The sequence below is a fragment of the Kwoniella shivajii genome, chromosome 1 (assembly GCF_035658355.1).
Source record: "Kwoniella shivajii chromosome 1, complete sequence".
Lineage (NCBI taxonomy): Eukaryota > Fungi > Basidiomycota > Tremellomycetes > Tremellales > Cryptococcaceae > Kwoniella > Kwoniella shivajii.
Window position 1 is genome coordinate 1,343,263 of NC_085908.1, and position 17,790 is coordinate 1,361,052.

A 17,790-nucleotide genomic window follows, 5' to 3' on the forward strand; every position below is an offset into this window, starting at 1 on the left:
AGACTTTTGACATCTGGCTTTCAATACACAGCTCATTGAGGTTGGAAGGTACAAGATTTTCTGATTCGATTGTATTGATCCCACTTTTCCCGGGTTCATTTCGGAAATTTTCAAACCCGCCTTATCACCCAGCCCTTTTGTGAAAAGCCTGGGCGTACATTGGCTTATCATTAGCCATCACAACAGTGTCACCATTCACTTTTCTTAAATCTTCGACACAGTCTAATCCCCCTCATCAACTCATACGTCTCAACAGCTCAACATCCACAAGACCCGAAATCGAAGATAGTGACGAAATGACAGATAGAGATTACGGAGCGGCATCTCCGCCTTCACCACCTTCAATATCTTCCAGACCTCGAAAGGCGGTATATGAAGGTCATGCCACAGTTACTTCGTCCATCATCAATCTAACCAATACAGCTGTTGGAGCTGGTGCTTTAGCCTTCCCTTCGGCTTTCGCTTCTATGGGTCTGATACCTGGTATCTTATCTTGTGCAGGATCAGGTATAACGGCGATGTTTGGATTATACTGTTTGAGCAGATGTGCTGCTGTGGTTGGCACTAGACCTGGAGATGAAGGTAGAAAATCCAGCTTTAATGAAGTCGCTAGATTGACTTTCGGAAAAGGATGGGCTACAAAGATTTTTGATGTAAGTGGGATCTCACTAGCTATAGTGCGTATAGCTGATAACCATCTTTTACTTTTACAGTTGGCAATAGCTATCAAGTGTTTCGGTGTCTCAGTCTCTTATCTTATCATCTGTAAAGTGAGTCATTCTCACATATAATCTCGCTTGTGTCCATCGTTGGCTGACATTCTTCTTGTTATTCAGACTTTATTGCCTCAAGTCTGTTTCACGCTGGCCAAAGTCTTCCATCATCCTTTACCAGATGATTCAATACTACTCGCTTCCCACTTCTGGCTAGTAGTATGGATGGTCGTAGTTATACCTTTGTCATTCTTGAAGACGTTGGATGCCTTAAGATTTACAAGTCAAATTGCTCTTTTGACGGTCGTATAGTAAGCGTATCTCTGCATTCCTTATTTGCAGCCTGACTGATTGCGTTGCCCTTATATTAGCTTAGTACTGGTAGTAGTCGGATGGTTCATCATCAAAGGTGTTTCTCCCAATCATGGAGAAGTTGTACTTGGTCGATTCGGCAAAAACACACTATCCAGTTTCCCGGTTCAAGTATTCGCTTATACCTGTTCTCAAAACGTAAGTCGCTTGATTAATCAGAAGATTGTGTTGTTTTGCTAATCTTTCGGTTCTTATTTTCATAGCTTTTTCCCATATATAATGAATTGAAGGGCAAGAGCCAAAAGAAGATGAATACTGTGATCGTAGCTTCGATGGGATCGGCAGCAGCCGTATACGAAGTGGTAAGTCATAGAATTAATCCAAAGTATGTTTGATAGCTAACAAACATATGTGCTATTAGATTGGTATTGTAAGTTCTTACTTTTTCCCCTGTAGAACAATGTGGTAGTCATGCCAAATACTGATTTCGGCTCATCTTATAGATCGGTTATTTGACTTTTGGAAGCAAAGTAGGCAGCAACGTTATCGCCATGTACCCTCCCACTTCGATTATCATCGCGATTGGCCGACTTGGAATCGTCCTTCTTGTTGGACTTTCATATCCACTTCAATTATTACCATGTCGACAATCACTACATCATCTCACTCATGGTCTTTTCCATCATCACACTTCTGTGTCAAATCAGAATGGAAATCCATTACAAGAAAATAGTGAATCCGATGAAGATGATGACGATGAAAGTGAAATCAATCCTCTTGTTCCTAAAGCAGATGATCACGGACATGTTCACAAGAACGAAATGAGTAAAATCGAGTTTATAGTTATCACCACTGTTATTCTAATAGCTGGATTCTTGATCGCTTATAACGTTCATGAATTGGAGATTGGTGAGTGATCAAAGTCGTACGAGACCAAATCAGATATCTTGTATGAGAAGATAGTGAAGCTGATCTTGTCACGTGAATGCATTTTTCAGTACTTGGATTCGTGGGCTCAACAGGATCAACGATAATCACTTTTATCCTTCCTGGATTCTTTTACTTCCGATTATTCAGAGAGGAAAATGGAGTTACGAAATGGTGGGCTTTAGCTTTAGGTATATATGGATTCGCGGTGATGATTTTCTGGTAAGGATCTTTCTTCTCCTATCCATGCTGAACGATTTATATGCTGACTGATTATTGTCTGTTGGCACCATGTAGTTTGACGTTCAATATTCTTAATCTGATACAAAAATGATCAATAATACTATAGAAGAAAATACAGTCTCTTTTTTCGTATGCATAATAGATACTAATACTGCTTGTCTCAAAAGCCACATCTCCCAATACAATACTAACATTTTTTTTGGTTTTTTTGGCGGTTTTCATTCTTCTCTCTTCATCATCTTCCTCCTAATCCAACTATGAAATTGCAGAAAAGCTACAGAGTAGTGAAAACTCCGTGACGAGTACCAGACAATGATGTCATACAGACACATCAGAAGTGGATCAGAGCTTACTGACCAAAGATCGAGCTGATCTCGAGCACTTGGGCAGAGTGTGAGTCATGTCTTCGGAGCCTTGCTCATCATTGTGAGTAGGGGTCTCTTCCTGAAGATGACCGTCACTAGATCGTAAAGCGTGACTTGCATCATGTGAGAGATAACTGTGTGTATTGCCATTTGGAGCATCGTTAGAAACCTTGGAAGAATAGACAGAGCCGGTCATCTGAGATGAATTCGATTGAATAGTGGGGGCCGTAAGTGCAGCTCCTTTCCATCCATCAGGTGGCATTGGAGGGGGCGAAACATCTCCCCAGAATAAACCGTCTCCATCTACTCCCAATCCCTGTTTAAGCGACACGTTTATTATCAGCTTACAGTGTAAACAAATGATTGTACAATCGCCCAAGTGGGAAACGTTTTACTCACTGAAGTACGCGTGTCTGCGGTGGCGTCATCCGTTGGCATATTGTTTTGAGGAGTCTCAACGATTAGTTGTAAATCAAAATTTAGTAAAATGGTGAAAACGAAAGATATCGCTAAGATATATAAATATGAGAGATCAGGGAAACTATCTTCAATTGGGTTGCAAGGTCAGGCTTTTTATGACTTGTCTCGACGAAAATCCGGCATGACCGGGTCAATGAGTCGATTGAAGACAGCTTGTAGAAGACATTATGCCTTCCATGAAACCTGAGAAAATCGCCAAGTACTCTGTCAAAGGATCGTCGTAAAGAGGATGATCTCAAGCAAGAAGTCAAGGCCTTGCATTTTGAAGATCACTGCTTTTGAAAGACGTTGAGCTCGGTGATTCAGTGGTTCGATTTCCATCCAGGGGTTATCGGGCAAGCTGGCCAGATGTAGCTGTACTCGACTTTTTTCGACGACAGCTGATACCTGTAGCCTGCCTAAACGGATGCGATTCGGGACTGCGGATACCCTCAATAGTGTACCTCATGACAGAAGCATTGTTCATGACTGGAGGGTCTCATTGCTCCTAAAAGATAATCGTACAGGAAGACAGGAAGTAAACATGAAATCGGGCAAATTTCTTCAATCTCACTTCTATCTGAGGATCCAAGCGGAGAAGACAAAAATTTTCACATAGATTCGTTCCAACCTCCAAGTGTTGGACTCTCACTCCTCCCTCATCCCAACGCTGCACAGCCTGATTTTTCCTTTGTTCGGTTGATTGTGTCATACCATTGCATGCTGCGGAACCCCGTTCCAGCCCTGACCATCATAGGGAAGGGTTGATAACGAAGCTGGGAAGCAAGCAATGATCTTGTGCATTAGTCACGCTTTACTGGAAAGGTTGGATTGCAGTGTAAAGCATTACAATAGAGTGATCCTTTTGCCACTTCAGCAGAAACATAAAGAATGGTACAAATAGACCAGAAACCCCTCTGGATCATGACAAGTATGTAGAGCTAAGGTTCTGAGCATGCGGTGTCGCAGTCTAAAGGAGATAAGTTGTGGTAACAATGAGGGTAATGCGGGACGGCCAAGGCGAAAAAGCCTTCTTTCTGTCCTAGTTCTGTTCGGGACATCAGAATTTCCAATGAGAACAAATTTTCTACCTTCCACATGCATTACACTGCGAGTTTATCATATTGTCGTACCTAACTATTTCCTACTTGCCTCTTCCTTTACATCGTGATCACAATAACCCTATGGACAACGTAGTGGAGATAAAGGCAATTATAGAAACGGAAACCACTGAAATGAGCGATTATCAAGTGCAAACTATTTATACGTTATGAGCTTATCCACAAGGATTCGAGGGTGTTTGAATAGTGAAGACCGCGATTTAAGGGAAAAAACACGAATGCCGAGCCTCCTGTGTTCTCCCAATCGTGCTAGAGGATAGGATCAAAACTGTTCATAGGAGGGATATTGACTTCTTCCATTATTGTTGAATGATCTGCCATATTGACGACTACTGGGAGCAAACCCCATATCCCCAATTCTCGACACACTGTGGGTACCACTGTAAATATCACTGGGTTGGGGTGGATATGGAGTTAGTGGATATGATGGTGGAGCTTTTGGTAGCCGCGTTACAGCTATATGTCCAGTGGGCATGCGATCATTTTGGCTAAAGCTTGTCCTTTCAGTTCCAGTCATTCTGGAACTTCGTCCCTTGAAGGAGTTCATGGGGCGAAGGGGGCTTCGCATTTCGTTTCCTGATGCGACTTGAGTAGCGACACTCAAATCAACGGTGTTACCAGGTCTGCGACTATACGAAATATCTGACCCGGGTCTTGAAGAAGTTCCGATTGAACGAAAATGTGAAGGTGGTGGCGGGCAATCTCGAACATCAAGATATGTGAAACCTCTATCAACAGGATGCCAAACAGCGAATTCTTCTTTCCGATCGTCTTTGTGAATTTCAACGAGCTGCCAGAAGTCTTCGTCCGTAGGTTCCTTATTACCAATCGTAGAGGGGAAGATGGTACCAGGTACTACCCGTTTCTCATCAAATCCATCGGTGGTAGACAAGCGAAGCCCGCGAGTCATATCTTTATGTGTCCATTGCACGTCTGTTAGACTAGGATTGACTGTAACTTCTCTCACAACACGATCTCCCCAGGGGGTTCGGGGATAAACCAACAGTGTATTGCTTGTGCCCGACGGGAACGAGGTTGGTAATTCGTCACTGGGCACATCCTTTCCATCATGTCTAGAACCGACATTGACCTGAGAATTGGTAGAATGCGAGAGGGGTGTCGATAAAGGGGTCGAGCGCCCATCTGTCCACCTGATAACATCTGGATCCATGGAATGATCATGGCAGTGGTCACTGTCATGAAGGGGAAGAGGACGAGGAGGTGGTGGTGGTGCTCCTCGTGCTGGAGGAGGATGAGGGGAATATCCAGAGTGTCCTGCGGTAGAAGACGAATGGTGTCGATAATCACTCATCGAACCGATATGAAGTTGATCAAGGGAGTCTAGTCCCTCAGAACGACCCCTGTGGGTTTGTGAAATAGTGTCATCGAATAGACTTGCTTCAGATCCTTGACGAGATTCCAAAGTTTGGACCTATAACAGGGTGAATATCAGTACGAATACTTTTGAGATACAGTTGGGCTTATGATTGAGGTCACTGTTGACTCACAATGCTATTATATTCGACTAATAGGTTGTCCATGCGATTGACCAGTATATCAAGAGCTTCTTGATCTCTCTGGGTTGCAGAGGGTCTGCTTGTTCCTCTGTTTTCGGCGTCAGAATACATGGAAGATGCTCTGTTCTGGTGCTTGGCTTGTTGAGAATAAGGGTTAGATGGACCGAATCGGTTTCTTCCAGCTGTCATAGTTGATTCGTTCATTCTTGTAGAAGTATGAGCAACCATTTGTCCGTAGGGTAATGGTGATAATTGATAGAGCTAAGTAGTCGACGAAGTATGATAAAAAAAATGTGTGTGGCGAGGTGATAAGAAAGAGGGTGATTGAATGTGTTGTGATTTCTCATTTCTCTTCTTTTCCCATCAGAAATCAAAGGTTTTTATACCTTGAATTGGAGGAGACCTCCGGTGGCGTTTAGAGTACATGCTATGTTCGCACGCAGTTTTGTGGGTTATCGTTCTTCTTTTCCTACAGTACTTCTTTTCTTACTTCGCATGAAGAAGCGATTGTATACGATCTGGACTCACGGACCATACAGAAGACCATGATGTAGTGAGGTAGAAGCTCGTAATGTCACATATCGTCCTTCTTTACAATTTGTGGGAAACTTGGAGACAGACGGAATAAGGTTTCTAGACCGTGAAACGCATCGCCTTTGCGAGAGATCTTGAAGAAAGAAATGTCCGATAGAAACGGAAAAGAACGATTCTAGCAAGAATCCTGTACCGCGAACTAGGAGGACTGCATGACCGGTCAAATCGGAAGAAGCTTTCCCACCAGGCTGAAAACTGGTTTGCCCACCACAGGTAATCAGGTGGGATGTCGCTTGAAATAAAACTCTATTATTTTTCTCCTCAATTCTAGTATTAAAATATCATAGTTGATGAGGACGGCTTCTCTTGAGATTTTTGGCGACCGAGCTTCTCCTTCAGAAATGCCTAGATTCGAGTTCTAGGCCAGAAGCAAGAACATGGTCGAAGGTGTGAGCAGTTTCAAATATGAAGATTCGATTACACCTCTAAAGTTTCGCATGAGCATCATTCCAAGTAAGAAAAGATTGCATACATCAAAATTAGTACGGGGCAAGATATAATGAAATAGTCATTATATCCAGCAAGACCTATGAAGTCGAGAGAAGGGCTGGACTTCCACAGAGAGGATGGGTTTGAGTTCGAAGGACAGTATGAGCAGCTTGTACCGAACAAGTTCGAGACATCTCGCAGACATCTTTAAGAGAAGGATATACAGATACTTTCCAGGAGACCTGTAAGTATACTAACCTAGCACGTTTGACGATAGCGTACAGCCTTCGCCCAACAATCAGTCTCAAGGTGCATAAAATCTTCAGCGAAATGGAAGACGTGTCGTCTTCTACCGCGTCCGGTATGTGAGACCGCGAATCCAATGGGATGAAAAGAGGGAGAATCTGATCGGACGAAATGTCCGAAGCGACTTAGTAAGACGCGAGAATTGATGTATGTTTTCGGTCGAAATGGAAATCACATGATTCGATTCCCCATATGCTACTGGAGACATTTGGATTTCGACTGTTGTCTTTTCGTGTTGTACACCGTTCAGTAGTCAGTATTCAGTCGTCAATATATCGAAGGTGTATATTGACTTTCTATTTTGCTTAACACCGGCGCTGAAATCGATGCCAAGCGACACACAGACGCCACCGTGGGCATAGTATCGTATGGATCCCATATCAACATCACCGTCATAGTCTCGCTTACACAGGTTAGATGAATGATCAGGTTGCAGCGGTTGAAATAACCGATAATCGCAATTCTATGGGGTTCGGGTTTGGTTGTTTTTTGGGACGGATTCGGGATATTCTATTGTGAACAATTTGGAATTCAGTCCCGAGAAAGAACGGGTTTACCGAAAGTTCTGATCTAATCCTACTAATGATCTGTTCGCTTCTTTCACTGTGGTGTAGACCAGATCTCTTTTTTGAACCGCATGGCCACTGGATCAGAGACCAGCAATAATGAGTGGGGAATTTGGGGAAAAGAAAAAAGCTATTCATATGCAAAAGTGCAGTGATAAAGTCAAATATCAGTTATTCGGTTTAATTGGGAATAAACAGAATGGCAACGAAACGGAGTTAATGCATGAGCCTCATACACCTCGAGAAAGCATGAGGTGCAGTATCTGATCCGAGTTGTTATGCATATGTACCTGTATTGAACCTCGCGGTCTTCTCTCGATACGAGTGCGACTAAAGAGGTGTTAAGGGGTACCATGCGGTTACGACCCACATGTATTCTCGGCTATGGCTTCAGAGCCAAGCTTTGGTGATTTGATGGCTGCAAGTACGAAACAAAAAACGTCGAGTCGATTAGGGATGTCCACCCAAAGATAATAGAAACATCCGGTAAGCTCTAGAATTGAATATGGAATTTCCCGAATCAGGTAGTACAGAGTTTGATAGTCGGTGTACCTTTCTTAGTCACATTTGTGTATAGCATTACTACTTAGCTAGCACGAGTACCACCACTGCTATACTGCTATTGCTCCTTGTTAGGTGGGCGCACGCAATCAGATTACTACTGTGTACTGCCTGTATTTAGCCCCCGGTCGAGTAATCCATACGGTGTCAATTGTCAATTTTGTTACACCATCGACTGCGCTCTATCATCACATCTCATCACATCAGCATACCTCATACTTTCAACATCTTTTTGACAGTTGGCGGTTCGACACCCTTCATTTCCTTCTCATACTTTCTTTTGCTTCATAGACTCATTGCATTACAACTTCACATACCAAGTCTTCGACTTCATCAACACCTTCATCATTCCTTCTCCTCGCCTCCTTCCACCCCTTTTCCGGCGGGATTTACCGCGCCCAAACAAATATACAAAGTGATACATCCATACACTCCTTTTCCACCATTGTCAAACTTTAACGCAATATTGCCATTACATCAACCACCTACTTTCAACAGCTAAAGAGCCTAGAGGTCGTCACAACAACCCAAGCTAGCTTGTAAAGCACTGTGTCTGTAGGGAAACGAGAGGAAAATCGCTGCTGGGATCAATGTCGTCAGGATACGAAGGTAATTGAATCACATCTCACATTGTGTCCGGGTTTCAACATCAAACGACACTAAAAGGGGGCCGAATCCTTTTTTGTTTGTTTGTTTCGATAGACTCAAATCAGCCAAACCATCAAATTCAACAATAGTTAGATATCCATAGATCATACGTGGACGCTTGGGCCGACATCATCAAGTGACCTCCTTCTGTCCTTGGTGAAACCGTCGGATATAAAATCGACAAGTGTGGGGTCGAAAGAGGGTACCTTCAGGAGAATAGGCAAGACAATAAGCTTCCTCCCATCATTCAACCTATCTCACGTCTCGCCCGCTCTTGATATACACCAAGCAGGTACCGGTCATCTTCCTTTGCATCTCATCTCAACCTGTGTAGCATAGCATATCAGTCGACCTGTAGCTTGCTTCTATAACTCATCATTGTTCTACTTGTGACATATCATACTAGAAATCTCGAAAGATCTGCTTGTACAAAGGATCACCTGGTCGCCAACTTTTCACGGACAACAGCAACCTGTGACGTACTCCACAATATCAAAGGAAGGAGGATTATAAGGATTGATCAAATAGGGAGATAGACGACAAGGAGGGACCGCGTGGTGCTGGAGCTTGTTAGTGGTCAATTGTGTGAGTGGGGAAATGAGACACATCTCTTATCATCTGATCTTCGGTCAGACAGCTCAAAATAGTCAAGTGAAATTGCTGATATCTTAAACGTGTGTTGCGTGCTCAGTTTCCCTGTAACAGTAAGGAACAAGACCTCTCTCAATTCTCCATTCCTTTCGATTCACATCCTTCAAGTCGACCAGGCTCGGGACGTCACCCAAGGTTAGGTAGAGGAAGAAGCTTTGATCTATTCCCAGCCATAATTGCGTTAGGACCGACTATCTTTATCTCACAGTCAAGGTATTTGATGACACGATGAACGGATCACCTTCTTTAGCTTCACCTATCCCCACTCTACCTCATCAATCTCCTTCTCCTTCACCCCGTCGAGGTACAGGTACAGGTGCAGCAGCAGGTCCTTCGTCTCCTCGGCCACCCAGAGTCTCGATGGGTCCTCGACTGCCTAGTATTTCAGCTTCGCAGACCATGGATTATGAGCAAAGTGATTCTCCAAGAACGAGCGTTGTAATGGGATTTTCACCTGTGTCCTCACATCAGGCGTTACCAGCTGTTCCAGAAGCATCTCCCAGCTCTCCCCGTCCACCTGGATTGACCTTGAACAATGTCAATAGGAGATTATCAACCTTGTCTCCGCAGATGACAACACCTGTGGATCAGGTCTTTCAATGGACTGAAGGTTCACCTCGACCTTTAGCTACATCTCCCCGTGGGCTAGCAAGCGAATTTCCGCCCCGATCACGTCGAAACTCAGCCGCTATCGTATCTATCAGTTTGAGTTCTCGCTCGAGATCCCGCACTCCTCGAGGTAACACTGCTACTCTACCAGGTCAACAGAGCGGAACAGGTACACCCAACAAAGGTTCATCTTCTGCTACTCCTCGAGGTGATGATCATGCGCACGGTACAAAAGAAGTAGTGATTCAGATGGGCGAGGCGTGGGCACCTGGAGTCGAAGACATGGATGATTGGCAACCAGCTGGAGGCATGTTACTGGATGGTGATGAATCTGCTGCGACGGAAGAGGATGAAGATGAGTTTGATCAAGACAAGGAGAGATCATGGACAGGATTTTCAGACGAGTCACCTCATGTTGAGGAACCTCTGAAGCCTGGGATGTTGATCGGGGAAGGAATGGAATTTCAAGGTGAAATCGTCGTACCCGCTGTTGGAAGAATAGGCTCAGGTGGTGACGAGGACGTTGGATTACCTCTCAGAAGAGGGGGAAGTGAAGCTACTAAATTCACTAGAGGTGATGGTAGACAAGAAAAGAAAAGATACGAAGTTGTAAGGAAACTAGGTACTGGAAGTTATGCTGTAGTATATCTTGTGAGGGAAAAGGGAGGCAGACATCGGGAGTTTGGTAAGCTCGTTCATCGCCATCGCCATCAATGTCAAAGTCAAAAGTCGCTTATATTCAACTTGTAGCCTTGAAATGTCTAAGTAAACAGGATCTCGAGGAGGAACAACTTGAAACCCAATTATTCGAAGCTCATATCCACTTATCATTACCCATACACCAGAACATTGTAACTTTACATCAAACCCTTCAAACTAGAAAATGGCTGTTTCTCATGTTGGAACTGTGTCCAGGAGAAGATCTGTAAGTCGTCATTTCTCTTCATCGTGTGAAAAACCCGTGTGTTGACGGGACATTAGTTTCTACTGGCTTGAGAAATCTCGAGATGCTTCTCCGCACACTGCACCTATCCCTTTACCCAATGAACGAAGTGGCGTGATGTCCTCATCCAAATTCTCTTCCTCGTCAATCCCCTTCTCATCATCTCAGATGTTTTCCAACCTCAACGGCATGTCATCATCCTTCTCCAATTCACCCGCCAACACTTTCTCCCAATTCAGCGGATCACCAGCTTCACTTCTCTTTGCTCACCACAATGGTCATCATCATTCACACCACCATACTCCTTCTCAGACTCCTCCTACCCCAAGTCTCCTTTCTGCATTCTCTGCAAACACGTTGCTCAGCCAAAGACGTCTACGATTGATTGCCTCAATGTTTAGTCAGATGTGTGAAGCCGTATCAGTCTGTCATGATGCTGGAGTCAGTCATAGAGATATCAAACCCGAAAATTTCATCTGTTGTGATTCGATAGAATTAGAAGCTGCAATAGATGGTGAATATGGGGAAGATCAGGATGAAGGAAAGCCTCTCGACTTTGGTCCTCAAGCTAAGCGTAAAGTCGTTGTCAAGTTGACCGATTTCGGTTTAGCTACCACAGAGGAGGAAAGTGGAGATGTGGAATGTGGAAGTAAACCTTACATGTCTTATGGTGAGTTGGTCGTATCCATGTATCCCAGGAATGAAAGCTTACACTGCCTGTAGAGTGCCGTAACAATCTTGGTCCCACTTACTTCCCTGCTCATGCCGATGTATGGTCTCTTGGTATTGTACTCATCAATATGCTTTTCCACCGAAACCCCTGGAAAGATCCCACACCCGGTGATCCTAACTTTGACAATTTTTTGATGGATCCTATCGGATTCCTCTTGTCCAAATTTACCGGTATCGGTAGAGAGGTTGCTTCTTATCTCGCTGACCACGTTTTATGTATCGATGTTGATGCTCGAATTTCTGCCACAGAGTTCGGCAGGTGGATCAAGAGCTTGCCTGATATGATTGGTGGAAGAAAAGCACTTCAATCTCTCAAGATATCTAGAATGGAGAATCAAAGAACACCTACAGAAAAAGGTTTATTCATCAAGTCGCCTATCGCCACCACCCAAGACACATCGAGGAAATTTTCCGCTTCCGCACTCACCTCATCTGCACCAGCTCTATCGAGTCTTCCTCCTCCGTCTCAATTGGCTCAGCTTGAAGATCACATCCCCGAAGAAGAGGCTTCCGTTACTACTCCTCCTCTCGAACATGACCAATACGAGTTGACATCGGCAACCACCGTTGACGAACAACCGACTCCTGTGGATACCAGTGAATACGCTTCTCCAGAAACGGTCGACGACGAATGCGATACTTTTGTAGCCGAGTCAATAGCCGATGACTCTGAACGGGCAGATGGGGACTCTCGATCTCTTTCGACTCATAAAAGGAGAAAGAGGGGAGTTCGGAAAGGTAAAGCTGCAAAGGCAGCTGCACTCGCTGCAGCAGGGGGAGAACAACCGTCTCAGGAAGAACGAGATGCTTTACTCGCTGAACTCACAGAGGCATCTCAAACCCTCGCTAGGGAAGTATCCAAGTTCTCAAATCCTTCAGAATTCGATGCTACTAGAGTTGAAGATTTCCCACCACTTGGAACGACACCTGCTCAAGCTGCCGAAGCTAAGAAGTCTAAATGGAAAGACATGATGAAACTTTCTCAAGGTAGTAATCCTGAACTTGCAGCCTTGGCTAGAAGAGTAGCAGAAAGAGATGGCAGCTTGAACTTATCGGCACCTGCTAAACTCCAACAAGGTAATCAAAAGTATTCACCATTAGCATCGAAACATCTACTTCGACAGACGACCACTGTTTCATCTGGCATTTCGAGTGCATTATCTAGTTTCGGTCCTGTTTCAAGCGCGACCAGTTCCGCTGATGATGAAGATTGGAGGAAACCTAGAGCTAAACCTTCGCCGTCTGTCGTCAACGAGCAAGATGAGGTTGTGAACAGAGGAAGAGACAAGACTATACACTCAACGAGACGAAATGAAGATCACTCAAGAGCTAGAAAAGCTGCTCTAGCAGCCGCTGCGATAACCGGTGGATTTGGTGAAATGGGTGCATTTGGTAAACCTTCTGGATTGAGTTTGGCTCAACCAATACAAACCAATCGACCATTGAACAACCCTGCTACTACCACCGCTGCCGCCCCTGCTCCTGCTCCTGCTCCTGCTGCCACTCCCTCTTCCTTTGGTCTTTCAGCTAAACCTGTTGTTCAACCAACAACTTACACGATCAGAGATTCTGTTCCTATTGGAAGTGCACCAACTTTAGCTCAACAGGGGCAAGGCAAAGCTCCTTTCAGATCTGGTCTTTCACACACTCATGCAATGTCGATGGATGGTGCCAGTAATGATATTCCAAATTTCGCTCCCAGCAAGACTTATGGCAAGAACTCCATTGACAACACCACCGCATTCGCCAGACCAGCTTTATCGTCCAAAGAAAGCTCTTCGACCATCACTTCTTCTCCATCTGTACAATCACAAAACGCGAACGCGACTACTACCCCTGCTGGACCTAATAAACCGAAATTAAAAGGTCAAATTCATACTCTTGCCAAGATGTTGAGTGGTCTTAAAACAAAAGGAAAGGATTAATCTTTGTTTCTGTATAATGCCGGCGGCACAAGGATGAAATGGCGAAAGGGTCAGTATGTACGATATTCAGTTAGACTTGTGAAATAAAGGATGGCTAGAAAGAGGAACGCTTATTTCGGACAATATCAAAGAAAAAGAGATCAAACAATGAATCAGAAATTGAAGTCTTAAGTTATCTCCAGTAATCCACGGCACCAAGCCAAAAACAGCTCGACGAGCACGACAAACCAAATAACATACATGAACGAATACAAACTACTTCTTGATATCACACCAATTCTGTACTAAATCAATTAAGCGGAAATGAAACACCCCGCCCCTCTTATATACAATTCATTCTTCTCACTTCTCTCTACTCTCTTTAGCATAACATTACAAATCACATTTCACAGGCAGCGGTGCTGTATTGTGCTCCTTTTTATCCATAGTACAATTACGAAAAGACAGGTGGATGATATATACACTCATGCATGTACGATATTAGCAGTTACCAGTAAAAGTGCCACATTCTCGGACATATGTTTATAATCCCGGTGAGGACCAAGGACGCGAGTGACTTTTCTTACGGGAAATGAGATGACAATTAATGTCAACAACAAGATGATTATGCCATTCCTCTCTTGATCTGTGTTTTCACTCAACTTGGAAAAAAGATTCCAAACGAGACATATCAGCTCATTTTCTTCAAGACCTTACCATAGTCATTCGTTTCAATCCATTGATGGACAGTCAAAGTTATCTTGTACTCGTAGACATTGAACAAATAGTATACTAAATCCAACAAGCTGAATCAGTCACAAATCAATCAACCAACTAATATCCATTCGCAAGATGACAGGTACACCTGTCAAGAAACCGGAAAAGATCGTACCTCCCACACCACCATTACGGATCAGAGATCACGGTAAAGGGGCTTCATATGATAGGGTAGGATTCTTGGGAGAGGTGAGTTGCATTTGATCTTTCATCTGTGCTCTCAAGTAGAGCTGGCTTTGTAGTTACAATGCTATAGCACATTGATCAATAAGCAAGAGGTGACATGGATAATGCTAAATACGATGTTTATTTTGGATCTATTATTGTAGGGTGGCTTCGCAAGAGTTTATGAGGTTCAAGATTCACGTTCGGCTAGAAAAGCAATTAAAGTAATTAATAGAGCTTCTATCAAGACGAAAAAGAACAAAACAAAGGTTCGTTTTTAAGCAAAGATCCCTTCCCTGATATTCCAAGCTTTGACTCTATTCGAAGTTCCACCTAAGAATGACGTGAAAGCTGATATATACGGGGACAATGTAGTTATGGGCGGAGATCAAGTTACATCAAATGCTAGTTCATCCTCATATAGTAAGATTTGAAGATTGTTTTGAAGATAATGAGAACGTTTATATGATTTTGGAATTATGTGAAAATGGAGTGAGTGATCCAATAGATGTGTTGACTATCCCAAAGATCTCAGTCATGACATAATGGCCGATAGCTGTAGACGTATAGTTAAATACTGATGCTTGACTGTTATTGATAGAGTATGATGGATCTCCTTCGACGTCGAAAACGATATACCGAACCTGAAGCGAGATATTACCTAGTTCAACTGATTGCAGCATGTCAATATATGCATCGAATGAATGTCATCCATCGTGATTTGAAGTTAGGAAATCTGTTCTTGGACGCAGATATGAACGTAAAAGTGGGAGATTTTGGTCTGGCAGCTTTGATAGAAAATCCTGGTGATAGGAAAAAGTAAGTAATCATTCCACTTCGTTTCCCCTTCTCTGGCTCATAAATGTTCCATTCGAACGGTCTGGCTTTCTACCGGCTTCTTGTAATCTCGCTGATATCTTTACAGAACCATCTGTGGTACACCGAATTACATCGCCCCGGAAGTATTATTCGATCAAGATAATGGGCATAGTTTCGAGGTCGATGTTTGGTCGATAGGAGTAATCATGTACGTATAGCTGCAACAGAGAAAAGGTGTAAAGGTGGAACCAGCTGCTGATCTCTCAAATCTAGGTATACCCTGCTGATAGGAAAGCCGCCTTTCCAAACGAAAGATGTGAAGACTATCTATAAGAGAATTAGAGAGAATAGGTATGAGTTCCCAGCTGATAAGCAAATATCAAATTCCGCTCAAGATCTCATCTCTTCTATTTTGAACCCAAAACCAGGTATGTCAGCTAGATGGTCCAACTCTCGCCTTGCCGTAAGATAGCTGATCGCTCTATATGATTCAGACGAGAGACCACCACTTGAAACCATTCTATCGCATCGATGGTTCCTGGACGGACCTTTCCCAGCTTACATTCCAGCTTCAGCAAATGATTTTGCTCCAGATTACCGAAATATATCTGTCACTCAATCCAGACGTAACTTCCAAACGTTATGTCAAAAGGCCAAAATCGGCATCATCCCTTCTCTTGCTCCGGAAGTCATCTCGAGACCTCGTGCTCCTCTTGGTCCCAGTATATTGCAACAAGAGAGAGATTTCAAGAATGCTGTTCAACCCGACAGCCCTATTTCTGCTTTACTCACTTCTGCTCGACAACCCCTTGTGCAAGCCTCAGCACCTATCAAAGAACCTTCTTTACTGCGAAAACTTTCTGCTGCGGGTGCGGCATCCACCTTGAGTCCTGCACGACGTTCTGCTCTTGGAAAGGAAAATGGAGTTGCTGGACCTTCATCAGCGAGAAGGCATACAGCTGCTATGGAGAGAGTCGGTGAAGAGGAAGAAGAGGAAGAGGTAATGGAAGACAAAGCAGGACAACACCGAGGTTATGATGATGCAGTCAGGGAGAGAGGTCTGGCAAATCAAAAGGCAAGAATCGTATCTCAAATGGCAGGAGAAAGAGAGAAACTATCGACTCAACAACATCACGAGCATCATATTCACCAAAGGCAATCTTCTGCTTCACCTCGAAAAGCTGCCCCGCTGGGGGCAGCAACAACACTTCCTCGACCTCCTGTACCTTTAGCTGCATCGACAAAAGACGGCGGATATGGAAAAACAAAAGATTTCCGATCCAGCCTGTTCGATATCGTTGGCCAAAACCTTGCAGAGGGACTTACGATGTCTCAAACAGAGGAAGGATATCGCACACCTCGTAAGTAGTCCTCGGCTTTTGCAAGTTGATGGAATGTTGAAAAGCAAGGCTGATGCCTCTAATAGATATTGGCAACGATCCCAAACCACCCAGTGTCTTTGTCGTATCATGGTTAGATTACTGTACCAAGTACGGAATGGGTTTCGCCATGACAGATGGTACCGTCAGTGTGCACTTCAATGACTCAACGTCGCTTGTTTTGGCGCCAGGAAAACAGTATGTCCTTGTTTCTCGTCAATCTGAAGCTTGATCTTCGTTATGCTGCTTGATAAGAACATTGGGCTGAATTGATGATTCCCTAGACACTTCGATGACATTCGCCCAACCGCTTCTGACGACCTATCGCAAAATACCCGACGGTCCCACGGTATTGAGACCTATCCTGTTGATCTCAAGAACAAGGTCTACTTATTAAAACATTTCGAAAGTTACATGCTTGATAAGTTATTTGGCGAACAGCCTTACACGTACGATGACAGGCATTTGAAGACAGGCATGGTCTTCATCGTGAAGTACTTGAGAATGAAACACGTCATATTGTTCAGGCTAAGCAATGATGTCCTCCAAGTGAGTTGAACTTCGAGTCTCGCATTTATTAGGTGGACCACGTTCACTGACAAAGTTTCATCACTTCAGTTCAATTTCTACGATCATACCAAATTGATACTATCACAAGATGGCTTGGTAGTCTCAGTGATAGATAGACATTCAGTCTTGAGAACATGGAGCTTGGAGAGTCTCTTGCGTCCGGTCGATGAGGATATGTCCGCCAAGGATAAGAAAAGATTGGAAGGAGTAGTACATAAAGTCCAGTATGCACGGTAAGTCAATCATTATCTTTCTATATTAATATTATGTTCCAAAAGCTGAATACGACGTATCGGAAATAGGGACGTACTAGCTAAGATAAAGTCTCATGGTACCGGTAAAACTTCTTCGAAACCAACTTCGAATGGTATACCCGTTTCTGCAAACACAAGGGGTGCTCTTGAAAGAGAAAGGGAAATTATGAGACCTATTAGATAATATTGAATTATCCAAGGGACAGTCAATCATGTCTCATTGTAT

General features: G+C 43.7%; 5 protein-coding genes across 5 annotated transcripts; 3 read left to right on the forward strand and 2 right to left on the reverse strand.

Annotated features, from left to right (window-relative positions):
* Positions 1-296: 296 nt before the first annotated feature.
* Positions 297-2,286, forward strand: IL334_000526 (uncharacterized protein; the record flags this gene model as incomplete). Its single annotated transcript, XM_062932292.1, has 9 exons — positions 297-653; positions 714-770; positions 837-1,024; positions 1,085-1,223; positions 1,289-1,387; positions 1,447-1,455; positions 1,529-1,934; positions 2,024-2,174; positions 2,250-2,286. The coding sequence occupies 9 exons, from the start codon at positions 297-299 to the stop codon at positions 2,284-2,286; spliced, it is 1,443 nt and encodes a 480-aa protein (XP_062788343.1).
* Positions 2,287-2,537: 251 nt separating this feature from the next.
* Positions 2,538-2,998, reverse strand: IL334_000527 (uncharacterized protein; the record flags this gene model as incomplete). The annotated part of the gene is made up of 2 exons (XM_062932293.1): positions 2,538-2,876; positions 2,960-2,998. The coding sequence occupies 2 exons, from the start codon at positions 2,996-2,998 to the stop codon at positions 2,538-2,540; spliced, it is 378 nt and encodes a 125-aa protein (XP_062788344.1).
* A 1,404-nt stretch (positions 2,999-4,402) lies between these two features.
* Positions 4,403-5,885, reverse strand: IL334_000528 (uncharacterized protein; the record flags this gene model as incomplete). Its single annotated transcript, XM_062932294.1, has 2 exons — positions 4,403-5,572; positions 5,649-5,885. The coding sequence occupies 2 exons, from the start codon at positions 5,883-5,885 to the stop codon at positions 4,403-4,405; spliced, it is 1,407 nt and encodes a 468-aa protein (XP_062788345.1).
* Positions 5,886-9,640: 3,755 nt separating this feature from the next.
* IL334_000529 (uncharacterized protein) lies at positions 9,641-13,621 on the forward strand (the record flags this gene model as incomplete). Its single annotated transcript, XM_062932295.1, has 4 exons — positions 9,641-10,706; positions 10,772-10,946; positions 11,003-11,634; positions 11,688-13,621. The coding sequence occupies 4 exons, from the start codon at positions 9,641-9,643 to the stop codon at positions 13,619-13,621; spliced, it is 3,807 nt and encodes a 1,268-aa protein (XP_062788346.1).
* Positions 13,622-14,452: 831 nt separating this feature from the next.
* Positions 14,453-17,748, forward strand: IL334_000530 (uncharacterized protein; the record flags this gene model as incomplete). Its single annotated transcript, XM_062932296.1, has 11 exons — positions 14,453-14,566; positions 14,707-14,811; positions 14,918-15,034; positions 15,144-15,361; positions 15,468-15,569; positions 15,635-15,789; positions 15,856-16,722; positions 16,788-16,938; positions 17,025-17,289; positions 17,359-17,543; positions 17,613-17,748. The coding sequence occupies 11 exons, from the start codon at positions 14,453-14,455 to the stop codon at positions 17,746-17,748; spliced, it is 2,415 nt and encodes an 804-aa protein (XP_062788347.1).
* Positions 17,749-17,790: the final 42 nt, after the last annotated feature.